Source organism: Scyliorhinus torazame, chromosome 8, assembly GCF_047496885.1.
Source record: "Scyliorhinus torazame isolate Kashiwa2021f chromosome 8, sScyTor2.1, whole genome shotgun sequence".
Taxonomy (NCBI): Eukaryota; Metazoa; Chordata; class Chondrichthyes; order Carcharhiniformes; family Scyliorhinidae; genus Scyliorhinus; species Scyliorhinus torazame.
The window spans coordinates 172,825,569-172,852,635 of NC_092714.1; the positions used below are offsets into that span (position 1 = coordinate 172,825,569).

General features: G+C 51.7%; 1 protein-coding gene across 3 annotated transcripts in view; it reads left to right on the forward strand.

Moving 5' to 3' along the window:
- The first annotated feature begins 9,333 nt into the window (after positions 1 to 9,333).
- The window catches only part of spo11 (SPO11 initiator of meiotic double stranded breaks), a 171,377-nt gene continuing 153,643 nt past the window's right edge, over positions 9,334 to 27,067 (forward strand). For all 3 annotated transcript variants that reach the window (XM_072514521.1, XM_072514524.1, XM_072514523.1), the window contains exon 1: positions 9,334 to 9,573. In XM_072514521.1, the coding sequence (XP_072370622.1) occupies positions 9,440 to 9,573 (134 nt within the window). In that variant the 5' untranslated portion in view covers positions 9,334 to 9,439. The remainder of the gene's footprint in view (positions 9,574 to 27,067) is intronic.

Genomic DNA, 27,067 nt, shown 5'->3' on the forward strand with positions numbered 1-27,067 from the left:
GAGAGGAGGGGGAGGGAGGGGAGGGGGAGGGAGGGAGGGGGAGGGGGGAGGGAGGGGGGGGAGGGAGGGGGAGGGGGGAGGGAGGGGGGGGGAGGGAGGGGGGGAGGGGGGAGGGGGGGGGAGGGGGGGAGGGGGGAGGGGGGAGGGGGGAGGGGGGGGGAGGGGGAAGAGGGGGAGGGGGGAGGGGGAAGAGGGGGAGGGGGTAGAGGGGGAGGGGAGGGAGGGAGGGGAGGGGGTAGAGGGGGAGGGAGGGAGGGAGTCGGGGGGAGGGAGGGAGGGAGGGAGTGGGGAGGGAGCGGGGGGAGGGGGGAGGGAGGGGGGAGGGGGGAGGGAGGGGGAGGGGGGAGGGAGGGAGGGGGAGGGAGGGGGAGGGAGGGGGAGGGGGGAAGGGAGGGGGGAGGGGGGAAGGGAGGGGGGAGGGGGGAGGGAGGGGGGAGGGGGAGGGGGGGGGAGGGGGGAGGGGGGAGGGGGAGGGAGGGGGGGAGGGAGGGGGAGGGAGGGGGGAGGGAGGGGGGAGGGAGGGGGGAGGGAGGGGGGAGGGAGGGGGGAGGGAGGGGGGGAGGAGTGGGGAGGGGGGGGGAGGGAGCGGGGAGGGGGGGAGGGAGCGGGGAGGGGGGGAGGGAGCGGGGAGGGGGGGAGGGAGCGGGGAGGGGGGGAGGGAGCGGGGAGGGGGGGAGGGAGCGGGGAGGGGGGGAGGGAGCGGGGAGGGAGGGGAGGGGGAGGGAGGGGAGGGGAGGGGGAGGGAGGGGAGGGGGAGGGAGGGAGGGGGAGGGGGGAGGGAGGGGGGGGAGGGGGGAGGGGGGGAGGGGGGAGGGAGGGGGAGGGGGGAGGGAGGGGGGGAGTGGGGGAGGGAGGGGGGGAGTGGGGGAGGGAGGGGGGGAGTGGGGGAGGGAGGGGGGGAGTGGGGGAGGGAGGGGGGGGGGGAGGGGGGAGGGCGGAGGGAGGGGGGGAGGGGGGAGGGAGGAGGGAGGGAGGGAGCAGGGAGGGGGGGAGGAGGGAGGGAGGGGGGGGGAGGAGGGAGGGAGGAGGGGGAGGGAGGGGGGAAGGGAGGAGGGGGAAGGGGGGAGGGGGAGGGGGAGAGGAGGGGGGCGGGGGAGGGGGAGAGGGGGAGGGGGAGGGAGGGGGAGGGGGAGGGAGGTGGAGGGGGGAGGGAGGGGGAGGGGGAGGGAGGGGGAGGGGGAGGGGGAGGGAGGGGGAGGGGGGGGAAGGGATGGGGGAGGGAGGGGGGAGGGAGGGGGAGGGAGGGGGGAGGGAGGGGGGAGGGGGAGGGAGGGGGGAGGGAGGGGGAGGGGGAGGGAGGGGGGAGGGAGGGGGGAGGGGGGGGAGGGGGAGGGAGGGGGAGGGAGGGGGAGGGAGGGAGGGGGAGGGAGGGGGGGGGAGGGGGAGGGAGGGGAGGGAGGGGGGAGGGAGGGGAGGGAGGGAGGGGGGGGAGGGAGGGGGGGAGGGAGGTGGAGGGTGGGGGGGGAGGGAGGAGGGAGGGGGGAGGGAGGGGGGAGGGAGGGGGGAGGGAGGGGGAGGAGGGAGGGGGAGGGGGGAGGAGGGAGGGGGAGGGGGGAGGGGGGAGGAGGGAGGGGGAGGGGGGAGGGGGGAGGAGGGAGGGGGAGGGGGGAGGAGGGAGGGGGGGAGGGAGGGAGGGAGGGAGGAGGGGGGGAGGGAGGGAGGGAGGGAGGAGGGGGGGAGGGAGGGAGGGAGGGAGGGGGAGGGGAGGGAGGGGGAGGGGAGGGAGGGGGAGGGAGGGAGGGGGAGGGGAGGGGGGAGGGAGGGAGGGGGAGGGGGAGGGGGAGGGAGGGAGGGGGAGGGGAGGGGGGGAGGGGGGAGGGGAGGGGGGGAGGGGGGAGGGAGGGGGGAGGGAGGGGGAGGGGGGAGGGAGGTGGAGGGGGGAGGGAGGTGGAGGGGGGAGGGAGGTGGAGGGGGGAGGGAGGGGGAGGGAGAGGGAGGGGGAGAGGGAGGGGGAGGGGGGAGGGAGGGGGAGGGGGGAGGGAGGGGGAGGCGGAGGGAGGGGGAGGGGGAGGGAGGGGGAGGGAGGAGGGAGGGGGAGGGAGGGGGAGGGGGGAGGGAGGGGGAGGGAGGGGGGAGGGGGAGGGGGGAGGGGGGAGGGGGAGGAGGGAGGGGGGAGGGGGAGGAGGGAGGGGGAGGGGGAGGGGGAGGAGGGAGGGGGAGGGGGAGGAGGGAGGGGGAGGGGGAGGAGGGAGGGGGAGGGGGGAGGGGGAGGAGGGAGGGGGGAGGGGGGAGGGAGGGGGGGAGGGGGGAGGGAGGGAGGGAGGGGGGGGGGGAGGGGGGGGAGGGAGGGGGGGGAGGGGGGGGGGAGGGAGGGGGAGGGGGGGGGAGGGTGGGGGGGGGGGGGGAGGGGGGGAGGGGGGGGAGGGAGGGAGGGGGGGGGAGGGAGGGAGGGGGGGGGAGGGAGGGAGGGGGGGGAGGGAGGGAGGGGGGGGGAGGGGGGGGAGGGAGGGAGGGAGGGGGGGAGGGAGGGAGGGGGGGAGGGAGGGAGGGAGGGGGGGAGGGAGGGAGGGAGGGGGGGAGGGAGGGAGGGAGGGGGGAGGGAGGGAGGGAGGGAGGGAGGGAGGGAGGGGGAGGGAGGGAGGGAGGGAGGGGGGAGGGAGGGAGGGAGGGGGGAGGGAGGGGGGAGGGAGGGAGGGAGGGAGGGAGGGAGGGGGGAGGGGAGAGGGAGGGAGGGGGGAGGGAGGGAGGGGGGAGGGGGAGGGAGGGGGAGGGAGGGAGAGGGAGGGAGGGAGGGGGAGGGAGGGGGAGGGGGAGGGAGGGGGAGGAGGAGGGAGGGGGAGGAGGAGGGAGGGGGGAGGGAGGGGGGGAGGGGGAGGGGGAGGAGGGGGAGGGAGGGGGTAGGGGGGAGGGGGAAGAAATCATTAGCAGTCACCTGCATAAATAGTGCTGGCATGTGGAACCAGCCAGAGAGGAGCAGTAAGGGAGTACTGTTGTAGATATGTAATTGTAAATAAAGTTATTTCTTTTGATTCTACAAACTCGTGCTGGATTCTTCGTGGCCCTCACAAAAGTGGGGCTATCTGATCACATATAATTATATGGCCTAAGAGTGTGACTTGACCATTGACAAGGTTTACCACCAATTCAGCCTCAAGTAGTTGATTGACCAATTCCCTCAAATGTTCCAAATGCTCCTTTCACGCTTGACTGAACACCACCAAATAGTCTATATACACTACACAATTGTTTAGTCCGGAAATTATCTTGTTGGTTAATCTTTGGAATGTTGTTGGCACATTCTTCATTCCAAATGGCATAAATTTAAACTGATACAGACCATTTGGTGCCATATAAGCCAAAACGTCATTTGCTCTGTCTGACAAAGGTACTTGCTTAAATTAAATATCCTTAATCACTTATTGTCAGAAGTTGGCTTCAATGAAGTTACTGTGAAAAGCCCCTAGTCGCCACATTCCGGCACCTGTTCGGGGAGGCCGGTACAGGAATTGAACCCGTGCTGCTGGCCTTGTTCTGCATTACAAGCCAGCTGTTTAGCTCACTGTGCTAAACTTTCCACACCTAAGTTAAGTTTGGTATTAAAATTCACTTGTCTTCCAAACGAGGAATACGATACGAATGTGATTTTGTAACTGTGTTGACTCTTCTGTAGTTCACATACAAGCATTACGTTCCATCTGGTTTTGGTACCATCACAATCGTCAAGCTGCAATCCCTGCAACTCACTTCAATTATATCTTTCTGAAGCAGGCTTTGAATCTCCTTTTTCACCTCAGCCAATTTGAGTTGTTGCCTACATAGATATGGCTAAATTGGAGAAGCATTTCCAATATCTCCATCATGTATAATTACTTTTGTACTTCCTAATTTGTTCCCACATACAGCTTTATGTGACTGTAATAACTTTTTCAGGTCACTTTGATTTTTCTCTGGAAGCTAACTCAGTAATTTATCCCAATTTCTTATCACTTCCTCATTGTCCAATCTAATTTGAGGAATGTCAAATTCAGAATCGTCTGAACGTATCTTTTCTCCCTGAATTACAATGATTAACACCTCCTCCTTCTTTCCTTCTCTATCAAAATACCTTTTAGCATATTAACATGACACTCTGGGTTTTCCTTCTATCTGGCGTTCTTATCAAATAATTCACGTCACTTAATTTTCTTTCAATTTGATAAGGCCCACTAAATCTTGCTTTTCATGGTTCACCTACCATTTGTAATAATACTAATACTTTCTCCCCACTAATAAAACTACGAATTTGTGATTTCTTAACCGTCTCTTCTATCATCACATGCTGTGACAATTGTATGGGCGCGATCTACCAGCTGTTCACACCAGGGGATATTCCGGTTCCACACCGGTGCATGGGTTTCCCGGTGACGAGGGGTGCAGTCGCCGGGAAATACCATTGACAGCGGTGGGGTCAATAAATCCTGTTGGCGGGCCGCTGCCGAAAAACACTCAGAGGGTTGGTCGGTAAATCCCACCCTAAACGTTTACTTCTTTGAAAATAAATTTATAGTACCCAATTATTTTTTTCCAATTAAGGGGCAATTTAGTGTGGCCAATCCACTTAACCAGCACATCTTTGGGTTGTGGGGGTGAGACCCACGCAGACACGGGGAGAATGTGCAAACTCCAAACAGACAGTGACCCGGGGCCAGGATCGAACCCGGGTCCTCAGCGATATAGGCAGCAGTGCTAACCACTGCACCACCGTGCCACCCCTAAATGTATTCTAGCCAATGCACCAGCCCTAATTAATCTCTCCCTCAAGTTTAACACACAGACCAATGTAGTCTCCGAATGCTAACTCACAAGTTTCTCTTTTGCTCAATTTAGGGGTCCTCTTACCTCATGACCAAAAATCTATTAGAATGGACTGAATTTAGTTGATCCATTTGGTGCAACCCTAATTGCAAATAGTGTAAATGGAATTCCTTTATCCTAATCCTCTGGATAATCACGACTATAGACATTCACACATGGTCTTTAAAGTTTGAAACCACCTTTCCAATGCTCTTTGTGATTCTGGATGATATGCAGTGGAGTTCTTTGCCTATATTTTCTAAAAGTAAAGTATATTAAAATATTTAGTTCCAAACCTTGGTCTCAAGCCTATTCATTTATATAAATGCAATTAATTCACCAATTTGATTAAAAAATGTTCACTCCTTCAGAGATATAGCCTTTAGCTTTGACATTTTTCTCCTTTTTCCTGTGATCACCTTTGTCATTTATGCCTATTCCCTCTGTTATTTTCACTTGCCATTCTTGACCGCCTGTTTATTTATTAGTATGAAGCCCACGCAACTATCCCAGTTACCTGATCCAATGGAACAGTAGCTGCAGTCTAGTTTAAGTGGAGCCCAGCCCAGCAGAAATACCTTCCTCTTCCCCCATTACTGGTGCCAGTGGTCGAAGAAGCAAAATCTGTGCTGCCCACACCACGCATTTATTTTTCTAACCTGCTTATCCCTATGCCAATTAGCATGTGGCTCAGCTAACAATTCAGATCTCCTCGAGGTGGGAAACAAACTTGTAATTTGAGGGGAAGGATCCAGTTATTGTCGTAAACGTGCAGAATCTCAAATGTAATTTTTTTTTCTGTGCATTATTGAAACAAATAAGATTCTGAGGGGACTTGACAGGGTAGATCCTGATAGGATGTTCTTCCATGAGGGAATCTAGACCAGGGAACACAGTTTAGACATAAGGGCTGGGATTCTCCGAAATCCCGGCGAAGTGGTGTACGGCGGCGTCAACGGGCCTCCTGGCTCAGCAATTCAGCGGTCTTCAGGGGGCCATCACAGCGCCAGAGTGCTGGGCGCTGCTCCAGCGCCTAAAGGCGGTCCTGCACGGCCGGCGCGGGTCCGTGCATGCACGCGATGGCCGTCTCCGCACCGGCCCATGTGCGTGGTTGCCGTCTCCGCGCTGGCGCCGCGCAACATGGTGGAGACCTACAGCGGGCCCACGCGGAAGGAGGTAGGCCCCCCCCAGATCGTGGGCACCACAAATCGGAAGCCCTCGATTGCAGGCCTGGACCCCGTGGAGGCCACCCCGTAGTCCGATCCCGCCGCTCCTCCACCAGGACGTCCACCACGGCTGCAGGTCCGAGCTCTCGCCGGGTGGTACCAGATTGGAACCACACCGGCGGGACTCGCCGGAAGTTCAGCTGGTCGACCGCAGGGAATCGCCGCGGAGGGCTCTTTCATCCACCCCCGACCGGTGCCTCGGCCCCCAACCGGTGCCACGGCGACCGCGATTGGCGCCTATTCTCCGGTCGCCGGAGAATTGCGTTCCGGCGTCAGAGCGGCTTGACAGGAATTTCCCACGTCCCCGCCGATTCTCCGACCCGGCGCGGCTTGAAGAATCCCGCCTATATCTATAAGAATGGTTCCTATATCTTATGATGTTCTTCCATCACCTATCAGTACCACATTCCTTTTTATGCCAATCCACTTGGATGGGCTGCTACACCGTATTGACATGGTCAGTTTTCCCATCCATCCATTCTTGTTCAGACAAGCAGCAAGTACCTTGTACCTGTTGGTCAAATTCAAGTGCCAAGGCTCCTCCATCAGAAAATTCTGTATCATTGCCTGGCTCAGTTACGCCCTCCTATCTTTTCACAGTAACTTTTTTGCAGTGTTAATGTGAGCCTACTTTTGTCAATAAAGATTATTATTATTATTATCTCTGACATTGCTCAACTGTGAAACCAACTAATTAGCCCAAGGGGTAACGTTCATTGAGCTTAAGCCACTTGCCACAGCTATGGTTGTCCGGGGTCACAATGTTTTCCATGATCTCCCATATGCTGCAGTTAAAATGGACCACCTGACTTGCTGTGCCAAGTCACCCCATTCTATCATATGCCTCGGTGCATACGTCGACAATGGTTTGTAGCTCGGCCTCTGAACTTGCGCACACACAGGCGTCATCTGCATACTGCAGTTTAATGACAGAGATTGGGGTGGTCTTGGTTCTAGCCTGGAAGCGTCAGAGGGTGAACAGTTTCCCACTAGTCCAGTAGATTAGCTCCACTCCAGCGGGGCGCTTCAGAGTGGCAGGATGGAGTGTTACTATGAGGAAGATGGAGAAGAGCGTTGGTGCGATGGCACAGCCCTGTTTGACCCCAGTTTGCACATGTATTGGGTTTGTGGTGGTTCCGTTGGCGAGGATTACGGCTTGCATGTCACTGTGGAGCAGGAGAATGAGAAGTATTTAGATATTCACTTGCACTGCTGTAACCTCCAAGTCTATGTGCAAGTGCTGGAAAATGGGATTAGCATAGTTAGATCTTTGTTGACCACCGTGGACACAATAGGCCAAATGACCTCCTTCGGTGCTGTAAATGTCTAAGAATCTATGGGTTTTTACACCAATCCACAGTTTCATAATCATTATTAATGAGAAGAGCATTTTATTGATTCAGTTTAAATTTCTCCAGCTGGGATTTGAACTCATGACTCTGGAGAAATAGTCCGGGCATATAGATTACTGGTCTAGTAACACAACCACTGTGCTACCATTCCCCATGTACAGATGTTTATGCTCCAGAGAGCCTTTGCCCAAATTATTTCATCCTACCCTATTTGCATTTCCTTATATCCCCACCTCCCTCACAGGCTGATGAAAGATCACGGTTAATATTGTGTGGAGTGATATCATGGTTGTGTTGTAATTCACCGACTGACCACTAGGAGTCTCATTAGTATAAAAGTGAACATTGGAGTCAGGTGACCTCAGACTGAATGGAGAGCTGGAAGAGAGCAGTTGCTCAAGCAAGATCATACTGTTCGTCATCTGTTGTTTTATATATAGTTGACCCACAGATAATGTTAATAAATCATTTATAGCTTTAGCTGCAAGTGTTCTTGTAATATAAAATCAGGCCATTCGACAAGAACATAATACTAATTATTATTGTCACAAGTAGGCTTACAGTACACTGCAATGAAGTTACTGTGAAAATCCGCTAGTTGCCACATTCTGGCGCCTGTTCGGGTACACTGAAGGAGAATTCAGAATGTCCAATTCACCTAATAAGCATGCCTTTCGGGACTTGTGGGAGGCAACCGGAGCACCCAGGGGAAACCCACTCAGACACTGGGAGACCGTGCAGATTCCCCATAGACAGTTACCCAAGTGGGGATCGAACCCGGGACACTGGCGTTGTGAAGCAACAGTGCTAACATCTGTACTACCGTGCCTCCCAAACCTTCCCTTACTGTGGGCTAACTGTTCCACAAGAACAGAACATGACTGTAAAAACTTACTGACAAACATTTAAGTGTCAAAATTTTGCAAACGCTGCTAACTGAGTGATGTGTATTTATTTGTCTATTAGCAGAGCATAGAATCCCTAGTGTAGAAAGATGCCATTAGGCCTATTGGGTCTGCACCAACCCTCTGAAATACCACCCCACCTCGACCCATTCCACCGCCACCCTACCAAACCTACACATCCCTGGATACTAAGGGGCAATTTTCTCATGGCCAATCTACCTATCCTGCACATCTTTGAACTGTGGGAGAAAACCAGACCACCGGGAGGAAAACCACACAGACACGGAAAGAATATGCAAACTCCACACAGAGAGTCACCCAAGGCTGGAATTGAACCTGAGTCCCTGGCACTGTGACTCGGTGTAGTGCTAACCACTGAATCACTGTGTCGGCCATCCTAAGGTATATACATTACACAGTGTCTCTCTCCAGAGATGTTGTCTGACCGGCTGAGTGTTTCCAGCATTTTCTTCTGTTTTCTTATTCTGCCATGTACTTACCTATCTTCCCTTAAATGCATCCTTGTTTATGGCTCCAACCACTCCTTCTACCTTTTTGTGAAATAAAGGTGAGCCAGCAAGCAGTGTTCTTACACTAAAAACACTGACGATGACAAGTAGGCACGATAGCATAGTGGTTAGCACAGTTGCTTCACAGCTCCAGGTTCGATTCCCGGCTTGGGTCACTGTCTGTGCGGAGTTTGCATTTTCTCCCCGTGTCTGCGTGGGTTTCTTCCGGGTGCTCCGGTTTCCTCCCAGTCCCCCAAAAATGTGCAGGTTAGGGGATTGGCCATGCTAAATTGCCCTCAGTGGTCAAAAAAAGGTTAGGGTGGGGGCTTAGGTAGGGTGCTCTTTCCAAGAGTCGGTGTGCCGAATAGTCTCCTTCTGCACTGTAAATTCTATGATAATAACCAGTGGTAAAGAAGAATGGAAAGGAAAAATGGCGCCCAAATTTAAAAAAAACACCCGATCCATCACTCACCGCAAATAAGTCCAGTTACACGCAGGCGCAGTTGTCCTTGTCGGGAACTGGCCGACTGACACACAGGCGCAGTTGGTCTTGGCGAAAGCCAGCCGGCTGGTGGGCAAACGCAGCTCGTCTTGGCGGGAACAGTCAGGTTTGCTGAGCAAGCGCAGTCGCCGGCCCTCGTCCTGGATGTCCGTCGTGCTGTCACCGCCTTTCAATGGAGTCCTTGCTGCAAGTCGCTGACTTGGGGGCGGTGGAGCGGCTCCGGACGATTCTGCGGGCGTCCGTGCGGACGGGGACGGAGGTTCGCGGCGCTGGGCAGCAACTGGTGCGGGCGGAGCCACTGGGCAGGTAGGGGAATCGGGCCTGGAGCCACAGCCACTAGGGATTTCAAATTGTCAAGGGGCCATTCACCACAATAACCGACAGGGCAACCATTCCTGCACTGAGTGGTGAGGGATAGACTTTATAGAGTGGTTAGTGATTCGGATCGGAGCTAATGGTTAGGATCTATAGATTTAAAAACAAACATTTCTAATCTGCCGTCAATAGTGTGTGGGGGAGGGGTCATATTGACTGAAACAGACTTTGTCATGTCATGGAGTCTGTCATTCCTACATTCAATGTGTACTCTGGTGTCAAAATACCCTGCAATAATTGTATTCTTCATGTAGTTTTGATGGGCCAAATTGACAAAGGTAGCCTGGAGGATGAATTCACAGAGTATATTTGGGACCATTTCTCTGAACAATGTGCTCTGGACGAACCAACAAACCTGGTAATGTGTAAAGAGGCAAGATTAATGATCTTGTGAATGATGTTCTTGAATTTCACATTATGTTTGGGGATGAGAAATGTGGGCCTGAAACAAGAGTCTTAAGCTTCAAAGATGATTTGCAAGCATAAGAAGGGATTTGGCTAAAGTGTACTGGGCAATAGGTTAAAATATAAGATGATGAGAAAATTCATAATTCTCAACAAAGATATGGTGTTACAATTAAGACAAGGCACACTAGCACAGTGGTTAGCACTGTTGCTTCACAGCTCCAGGGTCCCAGGTTCGATTCTGACTTCGGTCACTGTCTGTGTGGAGTCTGCACGTTCTCCTTGTGCCTGCATGGGTTTCCTCCGGGTGCTCCGGTTTCCTCCCACAATTCTCGAAAGATGTGCTGTTAGGTCATTTTGACATTCCGAATTCTCCCTCTGTGTACCCAAACAGGTGCTGGAATGTAGCGACTAGGCATTTTTCACAGTAACTTCATTGCAGTGTTAATGTATGCCTACTTGTGACAATAAAGATTAGTATTATAAATTATGGTTTGAGATTTGTTTTTAATTGAGCGTAAAATGAAGGGGGTCATGTAACCTCTGCTGAAGGCTGCCTGACCGCAAGTCTGGGTGGTTTGATTGTTAGAGATTAAAGTTTTACTGAGAAGTACAAGGTGTTAACACTTGGAGACAATTGCTGAAGCCTATATGGTAACAGTGGAGACTGTGAACCTCCATAGCCTCAGAAAGTGTTAAGAATGTTATGTTGTAAATAGATGTTGTAAACAGTTGTGCTTTAACCGATCTATTTAGTTCCAAGTTGATAGTTGAGCTCTCAAGCAATGCTATCAGCTTCTCCACTTGGATAAGACAGAAATTAGATTATTGTTGCCATGGAAACGGACGTTGAGAGGGGATGGGCGTCGAAGATCGCTCTGAAAACGCAGTAGACACGGTTAGTCTGCCACTGTCCAGCAGAAAGCAGCTAAGCCCTGGATGTCCTTCTGGTTCACCAAGCTGGAAGGCAGGTGGAAGCTTGAACTCAGATTGGAAAGACCAAATATGTGTGGAGTTAAAACGAGGCTGGACGATTTGTCCATTTTTATCCAGAAGAAATTTTCCAAGAAAACTTGCAGCTAGAAAAATATTTTTGGAATTAAAAGATTCCGTGCTGGGAACGGAAGTAAACCTTTGGGAGCTAAGAAATATTTTGGACTGATTCTGGGAGAATTGAATCTCTCCTTAAAGGACAGTGTACCATATAAACTGACAGTATCTTTATATTGGTTGCACAAAAATTTCTGTTCTGTCGTTCAAATTATTGGTTGTCTACAAAAAGTGTTCACTCAGTAATTTAGTCTTTTAAAATAAAGCCCTTTAAACATGCCATCTTGTGTTATCCTTTCAGCTATTAACTTGCTATTCAAATTTCTTTCCTTAAATATTATTGGTCTCTACAGGGATCATAACATCTTCTGTTGAGAAAGAAATAATCTATGAGAAGGATTCATCATCCATGGGTAACTAAGGAAGTAAGGATGGTATTGAATTGAAAAAAATGATGCACGATGCTGCAAAGTTAGTACCAGCTCAAATTGAGTTGTTTCTTATTCATACTTGCTGGAAGCGACATGCCTTTCTGTTTGCAGAGGATAGGTCCCTGTGAATGTTCAAGTCTTGTACCTTTCTTGAATTACCTGGGAGCTTAGGGAACCTATTGCTCCTCGTGTCCTACATTGCTTTCTCCATGGCAATGCCTCAGCCAATCAGAGTTGTCTTGCATTTGTCCTGATGTGTGCAAAATTAAAAGCTTTGGCCGGGATGTCTCTCTTTCCAGTAATAATCAAGTTCTGTATTAGCAGGTTACTGTTAATCAGAATGCCTGGACTAAGAATCGAGACACAAGTTCAAATTTCACCTCAACAGCTGGAGAATTTAAATTTGATGAATTCAAGCATGAATAAATGGCTAATATCAGTTAACAGAAAACAAAATTGTTTTTCAAACCCACCTCGTGCACAAGTGTCATTTTAGGGAAGAAAACCTGCAGTCCTTATCCGGTCTAAACTTTGTGGAATTTTCCATTCTGGAGACTGAGGTGGCAGGCGGGTGGAAAAGTGGAGCAGGTTACCCCACTTTCACCTTGTTATGCATAAATCGAATGGCTCGTCGAATCTCATGGGCTGGGATTGTCCGCCCCAGCGGCTCGTCAAATCTCATGGGCTGGGATTGACCGCCTCACCGTTACCTCATGGGGTCGAAGGTCCGGGTGCCATATTCAAATGGCAGTCAAAACACATTCACTCTCTAACTCAGGACTTAAAATGAAGCAATAGTCTGAAGAAGAAATCCGCCCACTGCCCCCAAGTTCAGTGACAGTTCCCTGGAGAGGAGATTCCAGTCAAGCCAGGACCAGTAGGAAGTCCTCAAACCTCATGATGTGAGCCAGAGGTCCACCAACTTCACCATGCTAGCTTGGGAGGAGGTCACCAGAAATGTATATAGACAGATTCAAAGATGCCAGACAATGCTCGCATTCCAAGCATTGTCTGGCATCTTTGAATCTGTCTATATGTATGCTTCTGGAACATACCTCTTCATTCACCTGAGGAAGGAGCAGTGCTCCGAAAGCTAGTGACATCAAAACAAACCTGTTGGACTTTAACCTGGTGTTGTAAGACTTCTTACCAAGCTCACCCCAGTCCAACGCCGGCATCTCCACACCAGAAATATATGCAGAGGTTTCCTGGAGTATTACAGGGCAGGCTGGAAAACTCTAGCCCCACCATCATATTTGGGTGCCATTTTTAAAAGACATCTGGATATAGCTGACTCATCATTGAAGAAAGAAGATGGACATCCAGAAATACTGAGGCTGGAGGATGGACCTCCTTGAATAATTGAAGCTGAAAGATCCACCTGATATTGCTGAGTTTTTCAGTGTCCAGTCACTGGAGGCCTTCATCACGAACTCTGGAGGCAGCCTCAGACCTTCTTCAGTTAAGTGCTGATATGTACGTCCAGATATGTTCCCACTGGCATCATGGACGATTAGATGTGGGGGGCGGGGGGGATGAGATTCTGGTAAGGCGTACAACTATATGCCATTAGCGGGATGCAAATCAGTTTGATGCAGTTAAATGCTGATATGTACGTCCAGGTATGTTCCCACTGGCGTCATGGACAATGAGACGTGGGGGGCGGGGGGATGAGATTCTGGTCAGGCATACATCTATATGCCATTAGCGGGATGCAAATCGGTTTGATGCCAACCTCAACAAGAATTGCAGCATGCATGGTGGGCAGATCAAGCCATCGTTTAACACCAGTGTGAAACCGAATCTGGGCATCCTACCACATTTCCTCCTCCGTTTCGTTCACAATGCCATCCCTCCCTGCAGGAAAAGGTGGCATACAACCGACTTGAAAGGACCAAGATTGCGGGGGTTTGCAATACCTCAGTCATGACCCCCTACCAGGAATGAGCCATTGAGGTCACACAGGTGGCCAAGGACAGATCGGCAACCTCTGTTGAGATTGTCCTATGCCGGAGGTGAGTAACCAGTGGTCCCCACCACGATGACCAGTCTCTTGGAAGTTGTTCATGCCAGGATGATGATAGGTTCCTCTGACCACATATTTACTCTCAATTGGATGTGTCCCAAAGGGCACAGGACATTGTGCTGGAAATACATGGCACCAAGACTAACACTGCTAGATAGGCGACCGCAGTGGAGAGCTTGGAGCACGACATCAGCACTATGAGTGGTGGTGTCCAAAGAGTAGCTTAGTCAGTGACATCCATGGCTGAGTGCCTCTACTGCATGTCCCAGTCGCTGGGGAACGTGTCCCTGACGTAGGTCAACCTTTCTGAGGCACTGTGCAGCATGTCCCAGTTTCAGGTGGGCACTGCGAATGCGCTCCGGTGCATGTCCCAGATGCTGGAGGACATGTCCCAGCCCGAGGAGGACTGATGAAATCTACCCGTGGTGAAGTGTAGTCTCGTATACACCTAACTAAGTAGAAATTTGCACTACATGTCTTGGATGCAAAATGAAATCTTTATTGGGTATCTATTGATTATAATTGAGAGTTTGAAATCTTCTTGTGGCTACAAATCAAATATTCTCAAGAAAGCCCCTGCCAGCAGAAGACTTTAAGAGATATATTTAGACATAGTAGCATACAAACGATCTGAACTTTCAAAAATAATAATGGTTTCTTGCTCAAAGCAAAACAACTTGCACAGACTTCGAGTTCGAGTAAAAAGACAAAATAAAGATAGTAGATAGTCAAGCATATAGTATAGAGTGATTCCGGAATGAAAATGGCTGCCCGGACCTCTCTTTTTTAAGGAATTTGTTATCAATTTGTCCCTACCCCTGTAACATGCTGATTGGTTTGGGTGAGTTCTCAATACATTTGATTTGTTGATTGGGTTGTTTGTCCTCAATGTGCGACATTATCTCGTTGAACTTTTTAAAATTAATATAAATTTTGCATGTGGAATTCTTAAAATGTGTGTTGGAATGCAAACTCTGCTCTTTCATTGCTGAACTCTGCAATTCTGTTCATTTTAACAATGGACAGTTCATATGAACGATCATGTCAATTTGACCTTCAGTAGAAATGTTGCATTTGCTTCTAGTTCGACTGCAAATGTCTCAAAATCCATGCTTTATTATTGCAAGCTATGTGCTTTTGTAATCTGAGGTTGTGTTTCATCATATTTGCAGTCTTATGATGGGATCCATTTTTAAAATGATTTTTGAACTGGGCTTTAGTATTTATAACAAAATGGCTAAATCAATGATCCTTTTACCTATCAGAAATAGCTGGTTTCCTTCATGTCCCAGCCCGAGGAGGACCTTGCTAGGTTGCTGTCTTAGTCTTGGGTGGGCATAGCGGAGGCGCTCCAGGGCATGTCCAGGTCACTGAAGACAATGTCCCAGACACAGGTGGACATTGACGAGGCAGTACAGAGCATCGCCCGCTTACAGAGGGGCATCTCGAAGGGAATCAACGTCATGATGCAGATATTGGGGAGCCACCAGGGCTAGTAGAGCCAGATGACGCAGGGGCAGCCAGAGCTCAATCCAGATGCTCCTCCCCTCCATAGTTGACCCCCAGTGCCCGATGGGCAATGACCAGGAGGAGGAACGATTGAGGCCAATGTGGAACCCCGTGCAGCGAGACAACGGCAGTCAACAGCTCTCCTGGGTCCACCCTGTACCACCCAATGGCGCACCTCGAGGTGCGGAACATGGTGGCACAGCAAGGCATGCGCCACTGGCAAGTCGGCAGATGCCCTCCAGTCCCAAGCCCCCAAGAGGACACTTGCTAGGGGCATCAAAAGTGAGGGTCGCTGAGAGGGCATGGGGAGGGTGGGGAGATTCATCGGGAGTTAGGGACAATTAGAGTCACATTTGTACATCATTAAACATAAGTTGCACCCAAGGCATGTGGAGCCCAGGTCACGTTCTGCACTGCGGGCCGGTCTATGCTCCGCGACCCCCATTGTTCCTCCCCCGGTCCCAGGGCTCCCTGCTATGGGTCCTGCCCCCCACGCCCCTCCAAGGCATATCACATGCAGATGATGGGTGTGAGTGTGCACTCATCAGACCGACATCAGTCTATGGTATAGGTTGAGGTGCACCAGTGCTCCGCCCACAGCGGGTTATCATCACCCTTCTGCCTTGTATATTGACTCGCTGACAGTGCCACACAGACCCATCATTCTGGGAGTGATGTAACACGAGCCCTGGGAAGGTGGAATGGAGGGGCAGGTGACATGACAAATGAAGCCATGTCCTATGTGAAGCAGGCGAGGATGAGGGCCTCCCTGGTCCTCTGGGCGTGCTGGACCCTCACCACAGGCGCCTGTCCTCCACCCTCCGCTGGTCCCATGGGTCCTTTCCAGGCTGGTCCTCCAGCCCTTCCTGGTCCAGCGCAGGTGAAGGTTAGCAGAGGCAGACTGGTAGCTGCCCCACACCCCAATCCTAATGTCAACAAAGCAATTGAGGCCTTCTACCGGGGACTGTACCTTCAAGCCCAGGGGCTCAGGGATGAAACAATTCCTCAATGGACTGGGCATGCCAGTCATGGGGGACGACAGACGGGGAGGGAGCTGGAAGCACCAATAGAACTGGGAGAGGTCAAGGAGTGCAACAACTCCATGCAAGCGTGGAAGGTGCCGGGATGGATTCCCAGTGAACCTCTCCAAACAACTTGCACCAGCTCTCGCCCCGCACCTACAGGAGATGTTCACAGACTCACGAGCGAGGGTACCTTGCCCCCAACGTTAACTCAGGCCACCATATCGTTTATACCCAAAAACGACGAAGACCCGACAGAATGTGGGTCATACTGACCCATTTCACTGCTCAATGTGGATGTGAAAATACTCTCCTTGACCAGGAGACTGGAGAACTGTGTACCAGAGGTGGTCCCAGGGGACCAGACAGGCTTTGTCAAAGGTAGACCGCTAACTGCAAACATCAGACGGCTGCTGAATGTGATACTGACCCCACCCAAGGCGAGAATAGAGGTGATCGTCTCACTGGATGCAGAAAATCCCTTCCCCCTTCAAGGTACTGGAGCGGTTTGGCCTAGAGACAGGGTTCATCTCATGGATGAAACTCCTGTATAACCCCCAAAGGTGAGCGTTCGGACCAACACGACTAGCTCTGAATACTTCCAGTTGCACAGAGGCACCAGGCAGGGATGCCTGCTGTCTCTGCTCCACTTCGCCCTGGGAGTAAACCTCTGGCGATCACCTTGCGAGACGCAAGGCTGGAAGGGTATCCGAAGAGGAGGCAGAGAGCACAGAGTCTCTCTGTGCGGAAGATCATCTACTCTATATCTCAGGCACACAGAATAGCATGAAAGAAATCATGAAGCTCCTGGAAGAGTTTGGGGCCTTCTCAGGCTACAAACTCAACCAGGGTAAAAGAGAGGTTTTCCCGGTAAACCCAAAGTGGGGATGGACAGAGCTAGAAGGTCTCCCATTAAAATAGCCCAAAACAAATTCCGCTACCTGGGGATCCAGATAGCCCACGATTGGAAATGGATCCATAAGTGAAATCTGACCAGTCTGGCAGAAGAAGTTTTTAAAAAAGGACCTACAGAGATGGGATGCACTCCCACTTTCCCACCCAGGGACAAGCCCAGGCATGCAAAATACAATACAATGCAATACCGTGGTTTACCACATTCACCCCCTGTTTAAAAAAAAAAAAAAAAAAAAAGTCCGGCGGCGGTGAAGTGGTCTTAAAGGTCAAGTCTGTCGGGGGCCTTGACCTTCCGGCGTGATCGCCTCAGTCCCGGCTGTGGTGTGGGCGGCGGTGTCGAGACCTGCGCGTCTGGGAGGGTGTTGTCGTCTTGTTCTTCACCCAGATGTTGAGTCGGTGAAGGGGGGTTGGGCGGAGTTGGTGGTGCTTGTCGCCGGTGAGCCTGTAGGTGTTAGTTCGTGAAGGAGATGGGCAGACAATCAAGATGAACGCACTGCGAAGGTTCCTCTTCCTGTTTAGATCCATACCGATCTTCATCCCCGAGGAGTTTTTCCAAAATGATTATGGCATGTGTGGGGGTGGGGCAAATCCAAGAATCTCGAGGACAATATTGCAGAGGAGAAGAAGCATGGGTGGCCTGGCTCTCCTGAACTTGCAATACTACCACTGGGCAGCCACGACCGAGAGAGTGAGGGGATGGGTGAGGATGATGGAGTCCTCCTGCACAGGAACGACTCTGAGCCGTCGCCACAACAGCGCTCCCGCCCCACTCCCCACCCGACAAAGCACACATCCAGCCCAGTGGTAGTCGTAACACTAAGAATCAAAAACTTTCTCCGCAAGCAGACGACGATGTACCCTAGAGTCCCGAGTGAAACATTGTTGGAAAACCTACTGTACTCCGACAGTACAGAAAAAGGGAATTGCGAGAACATATACGGACGACTTTTAGAAAGGACGCGCTCACCACTGGACGGAACAAAGCAGAAATGGGAGGAAGAATTAGGGTGGGGATTCTGGAGCTAAGCACTGAGCAGGGCCAACTCCACCACTCCTGTGCAAGGCTGAACCTCATGCAGTTTAAAGTGGTGCACAGAGCTCACTTAGCAAGAACCTGAGTTAGCAGGTTCTTCCCGGAGGTGGAGGACAAGCGTGAACGGTGCGAGGGATGCCCGGCAAACTGTGGTGATATGACGGTGTATAATATTGTACATAATTAGCAGTGTGACCTCCAACCAGCTGGTGGTGCCAGACATCGGTCATGTGACATCCGACTATTGGCAGTAAGGTGTACAACAGGACAGTTGCACATCCAGTAGTTCCAGGAGAGTCCAGGAAACTCAATCAGTACCTTAGTCTGTATAGTATTCTGTATGTTATCTCTCCACGTGTTAATCAATTAATAAGCATTCTGTATGTTATCTCTCCACGTGTTAATCAATAAACAATCATTCTAGTCAAGTCATCAGCAGTTCTGTATGAATCATTGCAAGGACAAGGTCACAGAACCCGACACCAACCATGCCTACTGATACACCATCAATAACACACGACGAGTGATGAACGTAACTGAGGCTTTAATACACTAAACAGCAAGCCTCCTGCCTCTGGACCCAAACTGGGTCGGAGGCGGAGACTTGCCACCTTTATACATAAGCCCGTGGGGAGGAGCCAGCCTGGATAAGCCCAGGCATGCACAATGCCATACAATGCAATACCGTGGTTTACCACACCTACGTGTTCTGGGCATGCCCCAGACGTGTCAGGTTCTGGACCAAGGCGATGTCCAAAGTTGTGGGGATGAGGTTGGAGCCGTGCCCGAGAGTGACAGTCTTTGGGGTATCGGACCAGCCAGAACTTCATATGCGGAAGAGGGCCAACGCCCTTGCACCTGGAGAATATCAAATACACCATCTGAGAGTCAGATGATAGCTTCCACAAAGTATGGGGGCTTCCACAAAGCATGGGGGCCATTCATCAGCCTGTTCCAAGACCTGTTTGAAACCAACAATGGATAGAGCGGGTGAGGAGGTTATGGGGATGCATGGGAACCACCAGGGCCACAGAAAGTAGACAGGAGTGAGGGGGGGGCAACCGGGGGAAGAGACCCAAGGAAACACCAGGAGGGAACCCAGGGAAAGACCGACACGGGGGCCAGAGTGCCCCTCACAAAGCTATAAAACAAACCATCTGCGGCAAAAGGAAGGGCCCAAGATAGGACCCGGAGATGATTAATAAATAAAAATAAAGGTGCCTGCAAGTTTTGCCAATAGAACATGGCCAGGTCCACCTTGGCCTGATAGGTCCCATCCCATCCAGATACATCAGTTTGACCTCTTTGGCGAGATTCTCCCGTATGGGAGAATCGCCAGTCGGGCCATTTTTCCCGCAGCGCCAGTCTGACGCCGGCAGGCGATTCTCCGAGGAGCGGAGAATTGGCGGCATTTGCATTGGCGCGTTTCGTGTGGTGCGATCCGCCGATTCTCCGGCCTTGATGGGCTGAGCGGCCACACGGAAACAGCAGAGTCCCACCGGCACCGTTCACACCTGCTCGCAGCCGACAGGAACTCTGCACGTAGGGTAGGCCTGTGGGGGGGGGGGAAGGCGCTCCTTCATCGGGGCTGGCCTCCGATCGGGGCCCACCAATCGGCGGGCCGGCCTCTACAGCCCCGGCCCTATTTTATTACGCGGCCGGCCCCTGATCCCCCACGCCATGTTGCTTTGGGGTCGGCGCGTCTTGCAGTCTTGCCACATTGAGTTGTGAATGGTGATGGCCCAGTTGGCGCCAGGAAGGGAGGCTGGAGCGGCGTGAACTGCTCCAGCGCCGTGCTGGCCCCCTATAGGGGCCAGAATCGGTAGTGCTCGTGCCGTCGTGAAACGCGACAGCGTTCACGACAGCACAAACACTCTGCCTCCATTTCGGAGAATCCCGCCCGTTATATCCAAATTCTTTCCAGCTTTGTAACTCTTAGGGTCACCTCTTTTATCTCCCTATCTTCTAATCCATTAGTAGCTACAAGCACCTTGATCATGGGGACTTCTACTTCTGTCCTCTCAAATCCTGCCCCCCTGGCTTATAATTGTAGAACAAAGAACAAAGAAAAGTACAGCACAGGAACAGGCCCTTCGGACCTCCAAGCCTGCGCCGACCATGCTGCCCGACTAAACTAAAATCTTCCACACTTCCTGGGTCCGTATCCCTCTATTCCCATGCTATTCATGGATTTGTCAAGATGCCCCTTAAAGTCACTGTCGTCAGGTCATGGATATGTGAAGTACAGAGCACCTCAGTATCTTTACCGTTGTCCATGTTCTTAAGAGTTTGAAAGGTCATAACTCATCCCTATTTATCATGGGGAGAATGGGATCAAAGGCTATGGGGAGAAAGCAGGATTAGGCTATTGAGTTGGATGATCAGCCATGATTGTGATGAATGGCGGAGCAGGCTCAAACGGCCAAAAGGCCTCTTGCTCCTATGTATCTATGATGTATGTGGAATGTGCTTTTCTAGTCAGAATCTCATGTTATATTATTAGAGTTTTCCCATCACGTCTATTGATCTTTCATTCCTGGACCTCTCCGTTCCCTGTGTTCTTACAGAAAATATTTAAATGAGTGGTGAAGGTAGAGATACGAGTCATTCCCTCTAGTGTTGGAGGATCGTCATCTAGCACAAAGGTCAATCCTCTGCTACCAGGTTTAACAGGTGGATATTCATTTATTAAATGTGGCAGTAAAATATGCAGTCTTGCCACATTGAGTTGTGAATGGTGATGGACAAACAACAGCGAATATGAATATCCCCATTCTCAATAATGTCGGAGCCTATTACTACAGTGCAGAAGTCAAGGCTGAAACAGTTGTAACCATCTTCAGCTTTAATTGCCAAGTGGATGATGCATTTTGACCTGAGGTTCCTACCATCAAAGATTCTAGTCTTAAGCTAATTTGATTAACTTCATGTGATATCAAGAGTAGTTAAAGAACACTGGATATAGCAAAGACCCCAACTATATTCTTGCTGTAGTGCTTTAGACTTAATTGCACCTGCTGCCAAATTTACAGGTATAACACGCATCTGCTTGAAAATTACCCACATATGTCCTGTAACAAGAAGCAGGACAAATTCCAGCCAATTATAGTCCAATCAACTTCTCTCAAATTTCAGCAAATGATGGCAGCCACCATTGACAGTGATATCAAATGCCACTTACCTGCCCACCAATCCTCAGTTCAGTTTCTCCTATGACCATTTGGATCCAGACCTCATTATTGCCAAACTTGCAGAAAAGAGCCAAATTCTAGAGATGAGGTGAGAGTGCCCATGACATAGAATTCTCAGGCATGCAGAAAGTAATTATTGAATCCGCGGTAAGCAGAACTCATAGATAGACATTAACAAATACAAGGAACTTCCGGGTGCGGCGATGACCAGCTGAGTCGCACGTTTCGGCAGCTCCCTGTGAAACGGACTTTTGGGCTCTTGATAGGAGCCCCAACGGCAATTTTAACGGCTGAAAACACCGTGCGGTAAACCAGAAGGGTGTTCCCCCTGGACACGGATGGAAAAAGGAGAGGAAAGTGGCCGGATTGCAGCGGATCCTTTGGAACAACGGCAAGGAAGGCAAGCAGAAACCAAGATGGCGTCGGAAGGTGGCAGTTTCATATGGGGCCCTGAACAACAAGAGTTTTTGAAACGCTGCGTGGAGGAGATAAAAAAGGAAATGAAGAAAGAGTTGTTGGCCCCGATACTACAGGCGATTGAAGGGCTGAAAGAGGAACAAAAGACCCAGGAGCAGGAGCTTCGGGTCGTGAAGGCGAAAGCAGCAGAGAATGAAAACGACATACAGGGCCTGGTGGTGAAGTCGGAGATACAGGAGGCACACCAGAAACGATCTGTGGAGAGGTTGGAGGCACTGGAAAATAACGCAAGGAGGAACAACTTGAGGATTCTTGGCCTTCCTGAAGGTGTGGAGGGGGCGGACGTCGGGGCATATGTGAGCACGATGCTGCACTCGTTAATGGGAGTGGAGGCCCCGACGGGTCCGTTGGAGGTGGAGGGAGCATACCGAGTTATGGTGCGAGGACCGAGAGCAGGAGAAGCTCCCAGAGCCATAGTGGTGAGATTTCTCCGTTTTAAGGATAGAGAAATGGTCCTTAGATGGGCGAAAACTCGGTGTAGTAAATGGGAGTAAACTCGGTGTAGTAAATGGGAGAACGCGGTGATCCGCGTCTATCAAGATTGGAGTGAGAAGGAGGGCGAGCTTTAATCGGGCCAAAGCGGTACTTCACAAAAAAAAGATAAAGTTTGGAATGCTGCAACCGGCAAGACTGTGGGTCACATATCAAGGGAGGCACCACTACTTTGAGACGGCGGATGAAGCGTGGACTTTTATTGTAGAAGAAAAATTGGAATGATTGGACTACGAAAATGAACGTTTGGACAAAGTGGTGGGACGAGTGGGGGGGGGGGGGCGAAGAGGGATTGTATGATTAATCCTGCGGTATGGTAACTTTTCTTTCTCCCACAGGTGGTGATGGGGGGAGGTGGGGAGGGAGAGGAGATGGGGCGTTGGCCATGGGAGGCGGGGCCGAGGGAGAGGCGCGGGCTTGGTTCCCGCGCTATGATAATTATGGCGGGAATAGAGAAGCAGGAAGGAGGGGGCGCCGCACGGGGCGAGCCGTGATCACGGGGGGAAGCCGAGGTCAGCCAGAGTTTGCTGACTTCTGGGAGCAACATGGGGGGAGTAATTACGCTAGCGGGGGGTCTAGCGGGGGGGGGGGAGGGGGGAATTACTGGGTTGCTGCTGCTGGGGAAAGGGGGGAGTGGGTGCGGGAAAGGATGGGCGGGGGGGCACCGTCTGGGAGAAATACAGCCGCGTGGGAACTGGGCGAGAAGCTGGAAAAAGATGATGGCTAACCGGCAAGGGGGGGGGGTGGGAAGCCCCCCAACTCGGCTGATCACGTGGAACGTGAGTGGGCTTAATGGGCCGATAAAGAGGGCACGAGTACTCGCACACCTTAAGAAACTTAAAGCAGATGTGGTCATGTTACAGGAAACGCACCTGAAACTGATAGATCAGGTTAGGTTGCGCAAAGGATGGGTAGGGCAGGTGTTCCATTCGGGGCTGGATGCGAAAAACAGGGGGGTGGCTATATTAGTGGGGAAGCGGGTAATGTTCGAGGCAAAGACTATAGTGGCGGATAACGGGGGCAGATACGTGATGGTGAGTGGCAAATTACAGGGAGAGATGGTGGTGTTGGTAAACGTGTATGCCCCGAATTGGGACGATGCCAATTTTATGAGGCGAATGCTAGGACGCATCCCAGACCTAGAGACCGGAAAGCTGATAATGGGGGGAGACTTTAACACGGTGTTGGAACCAAGGCTGGATAGGTCGAAGTCCAGGACTGGTAGGAGGCCGGCAGCAGCCAAGGTGCTTAAGGATTTTATGGAGCAGATGGGAGGGGTGGACCCGTGGAGATTCAGTAGACCTAGGAGTAAGGAGTTCTCGTTTTTCTCCTATGTCCATAAAGTCTATTCACGCATAGACTTTTTTGTGTTGGGTAGGGCATTGATCCCGAGGGTGAGGGGAACGGAATATACGGCTATAGCCATTTCGGATCATGCCCCACACTGGGTAGACTTGGAGATAGGGGAGGAAACAAGAGGGCGTCCACCCTGGAGAATGGATATGGGACTAATGGCGGATGAGGGGGTGTGCTTAAGGGTGAGGGGATGCATTGAAAAGTACTTGGAACTCAATGACAATGGGGAGGTTCAGGTGGGAGTGGTCTGGGAGGCGTTGAAGGCGGTGGTTAGGGGGGAGCTAATATCAATAAGGACACATAAAGGGAAGCAGGAGAGTAAGGAACGGGAGCGGTTGTTGCAAGAACTTTTGAGGGTGGACAGACAGTATGCGGAAGCACCGGAGGAGGGACTGTATAGGGAAAGGCAAAGGCTGCATATGGAATTTGACTTGCTGACCACAGGCACTGCAGAGGCACAATGGAGGAAGGCGCAGGGTGTACAGTATGAATATGGAGAGAAGGCGAGCAGATTGCTGGCAAGAACAAAGAACAAAGAACAAATTGGCACACCAATTGAGGAAAAGGGGAGCAGCGAGGGAAATAGGGGGGGGTGAGAGACGAAGATGGAGAGACGGAGCGGGGAGCGGAGAGAGTGAATGAAGTGTTTAAGACATTTTATAAAAAATTGTATGAAGCTCAACCCCCGGATGGGAGGGAGAGAATGATGGAGTTTTTGGATCGGCTGGAAATTCCCAAGGTGGAAGAGCAGGAAAGGATGGGATTGGGAGCACAGATCACGGTAGAAGAAGTGGTGAAAGGAATTAGGAACATGCAGACGGGAAAGGCCCCGGGACCGGACGGATTCCCAGTTGAATTTTACAGAAAATATTTGGACTTGCTCGCCCCGCTACTGACGAGGACCTTCAACGAGGCAAAGGAAAGGGGACAACTGCCCCCGACTATGTCAGAAGCAACGATATCGCTTCTTTTAAAGAAGGAAAAGGATCCGCTACAATGCGGGTCCTACAGACCAATCTCCCTCCTCAATGTAGATGCCAAGGTCTTGGCCAAGGTAATGGCAATGAGAATAGAGGAATGTGTCCCGGGGGTGGTTCATGAGGACCAAACTGGGTTTGTGAAGGGGAGACAGCTGAACACGAACATACGGAGGTTGTTAGGGGTAATGATGATGGCCCCACCAGAGGGTGAAACGGAGATAGTAGTGGCGATGGATGCCGAGAAAGCATTTGATAGAGTGGAGTGGGATTATCTGTGGGAGGTGTTGAGGAGATTTGGGTTCGGAGAGGGGTATGTTAGATGGGTGCAGCTGTTGTATAGGGCCCCAGTGGCGAGTGTGGTCACGAATGGACGGGGATCGGCATATTTTCGGCTCCATAGAGGGACAAGGCAGGGATGTCCTCTGTCCCCATTACTGTTTGCACTGGCGATTGAGCCCCTGGCGATAGCGCTGAGAGGTTCCAAGGGATGGAGGGGAATACTTAGGGGAGGAGAAGAACACCGGGTATCTTTATATGCGGATGATCTGCTACTATATGTGGCGGATCCAGCGGAGGGGATGCCAGAAATAATGCGGATACTTGGGGAGTTTGGGGATTTTTCAGGGTATAAATTGAATATGGGAAAGAGTGAGCTGTTTGTGGTGCATCCAGGGGAGCAGAGTAGAGAAATAGAAGACCTACCGTTGAGGAAGGTAACAAGAGACTTTCGTTACCTGGGGATCCAGATAGCTAAGAATTGGGGCACATTGCACAGGCTAAATTTGACGCGGTTGGTGGAACAGATGGAGGAAGATTTCAAGAGATGGGACATGGTAGCATTGTCAATGGCAGGGAGGGTGCAGGCAGTTAAGATGGTGGTCCTCCCGAGATTCCTTTTTGTGTTTCAGTGTCTCCCGGTGGTGATCACGAAGGCTTTTTTCAAAAGGATAGAAAAGAGTATTATGGGTTTTGTTTGGGCCGGGAAGACTCCGAGAGTGAGGAAGGGATTCTTACAGCGTAGTAGGGATAGGGGGGGGCTGGCACTACTGAGCCTAAGTGAGTATTATTGGGCCGCTAATATTTCAATGGTGAGTAAGTGGATGGGAGAGGAGGAAGGAGCGGCGTGGAAGAGATTAGAGAGGGCGTCCTGTAGGGGGACCAGCCTGCAGGCTATGGTGACAGCCCCATTGCCGTTCTCACCAAGGAACTATACCACGAGTCCGGTGGTGGTAGCTACACTGAAGATTTGGGGACAGTGGAGACGACATAGGGGAAAGACCGGAGCACTGGGGGGGTCCCCGATAAGAAACAACCATAGGTTTGCCCCGGGGGGAATGGATGGGGGATATGGAATGTGGCAAAGAGCAGGTATAACGCAATTGAAAGATCTATTTGTGGATGGGAAGTTTGCGAGTCTGGGAGCGCTGACCGAGAAATATGGGTTGCCCCAAGGGAATGCATTCAGGTACTTGCAATTGAGGGCTTTTGCGAGGCAGCAGGTGAGGGAATTCCCGCAGCTCCCGACACAAGAGGTGCAGGACAGAGTCATCTCAAAGAAATGGGTGGGGACGGTAAGGTGTCGGATATATATAGGGAAATGAGAGACGAAGGGGAGACTATGATGGACGAACTAAAAGGGAAATGGGAAGAAGAGCTAGGGGAGGAGATTGAGGAGGGGATGTGGGCAGATGCCCTAAACAGGGTAAACTCGTCGTCCTCGTGCGCCAGGCTAAGCCTGATTCAGTTTAAGGTATTACACAGGGCACATATGACTGGAACACGGCTCAGTAAATTTTTTGGGGTGGAGGATAGGTGTGCGAGGTGCTCGAGAAGCCCAGCGAATCATACCCATATGTTTTGGTCATGCCCGGCACTACAGGGGTTTTGGATGGGGGTGACAAAGGTGCTTTCAAAAGTAGTAGGAGTCCGGGTCGAACCAAGCTGGGGGTTGGCTATATTTGGGGTTGCACAAGAGCCGGGAGTGCAGGAGGCGAAAGAGGCCGATGTTTTGGCCTTTGCGTCCCCAGTAGCCCGGCGCAGAATATTGCTAATGTGGAAAGAAGCCAAGCCCCCGGGGGTGGAGACCTGGATAAATGATATGGCGGGGTTCATAAAGTTAGAGCGGATTAAGTTCGTCCTAAGGGGGTCGGCTCAAGGGTTTACTAGGCGGTGGCAACTGTTCGTCGAATATCTTGCGGAAAGATAGATAGGGGAGAACAAAGAAGGCAGCAGCAGCGGCCCAGGACTTGGGGGGGGGATGGGGGGGGGGGGGGGTGTGGCCTGAGACAAGGCAGTTGCCAATTAGGGCTAGTTTTTATTTTTTGTTATTTAATATTTATTTATTTGTTGTTGTTTTTGTTTAAATTTAAAAAAGGTCATTATTATCTGTATTGTTACAATGTTGTGTAAAGGATGCACAATGTACTGTGTTGGTTGACCAAAAATTTTCAATAAAATATTATTTAAAAAAAAACAAATACAAATACAAACTCCCCCAGTCACCTCAGGGTTTCCTTCCCCAACCTGCACCCAGGCCAG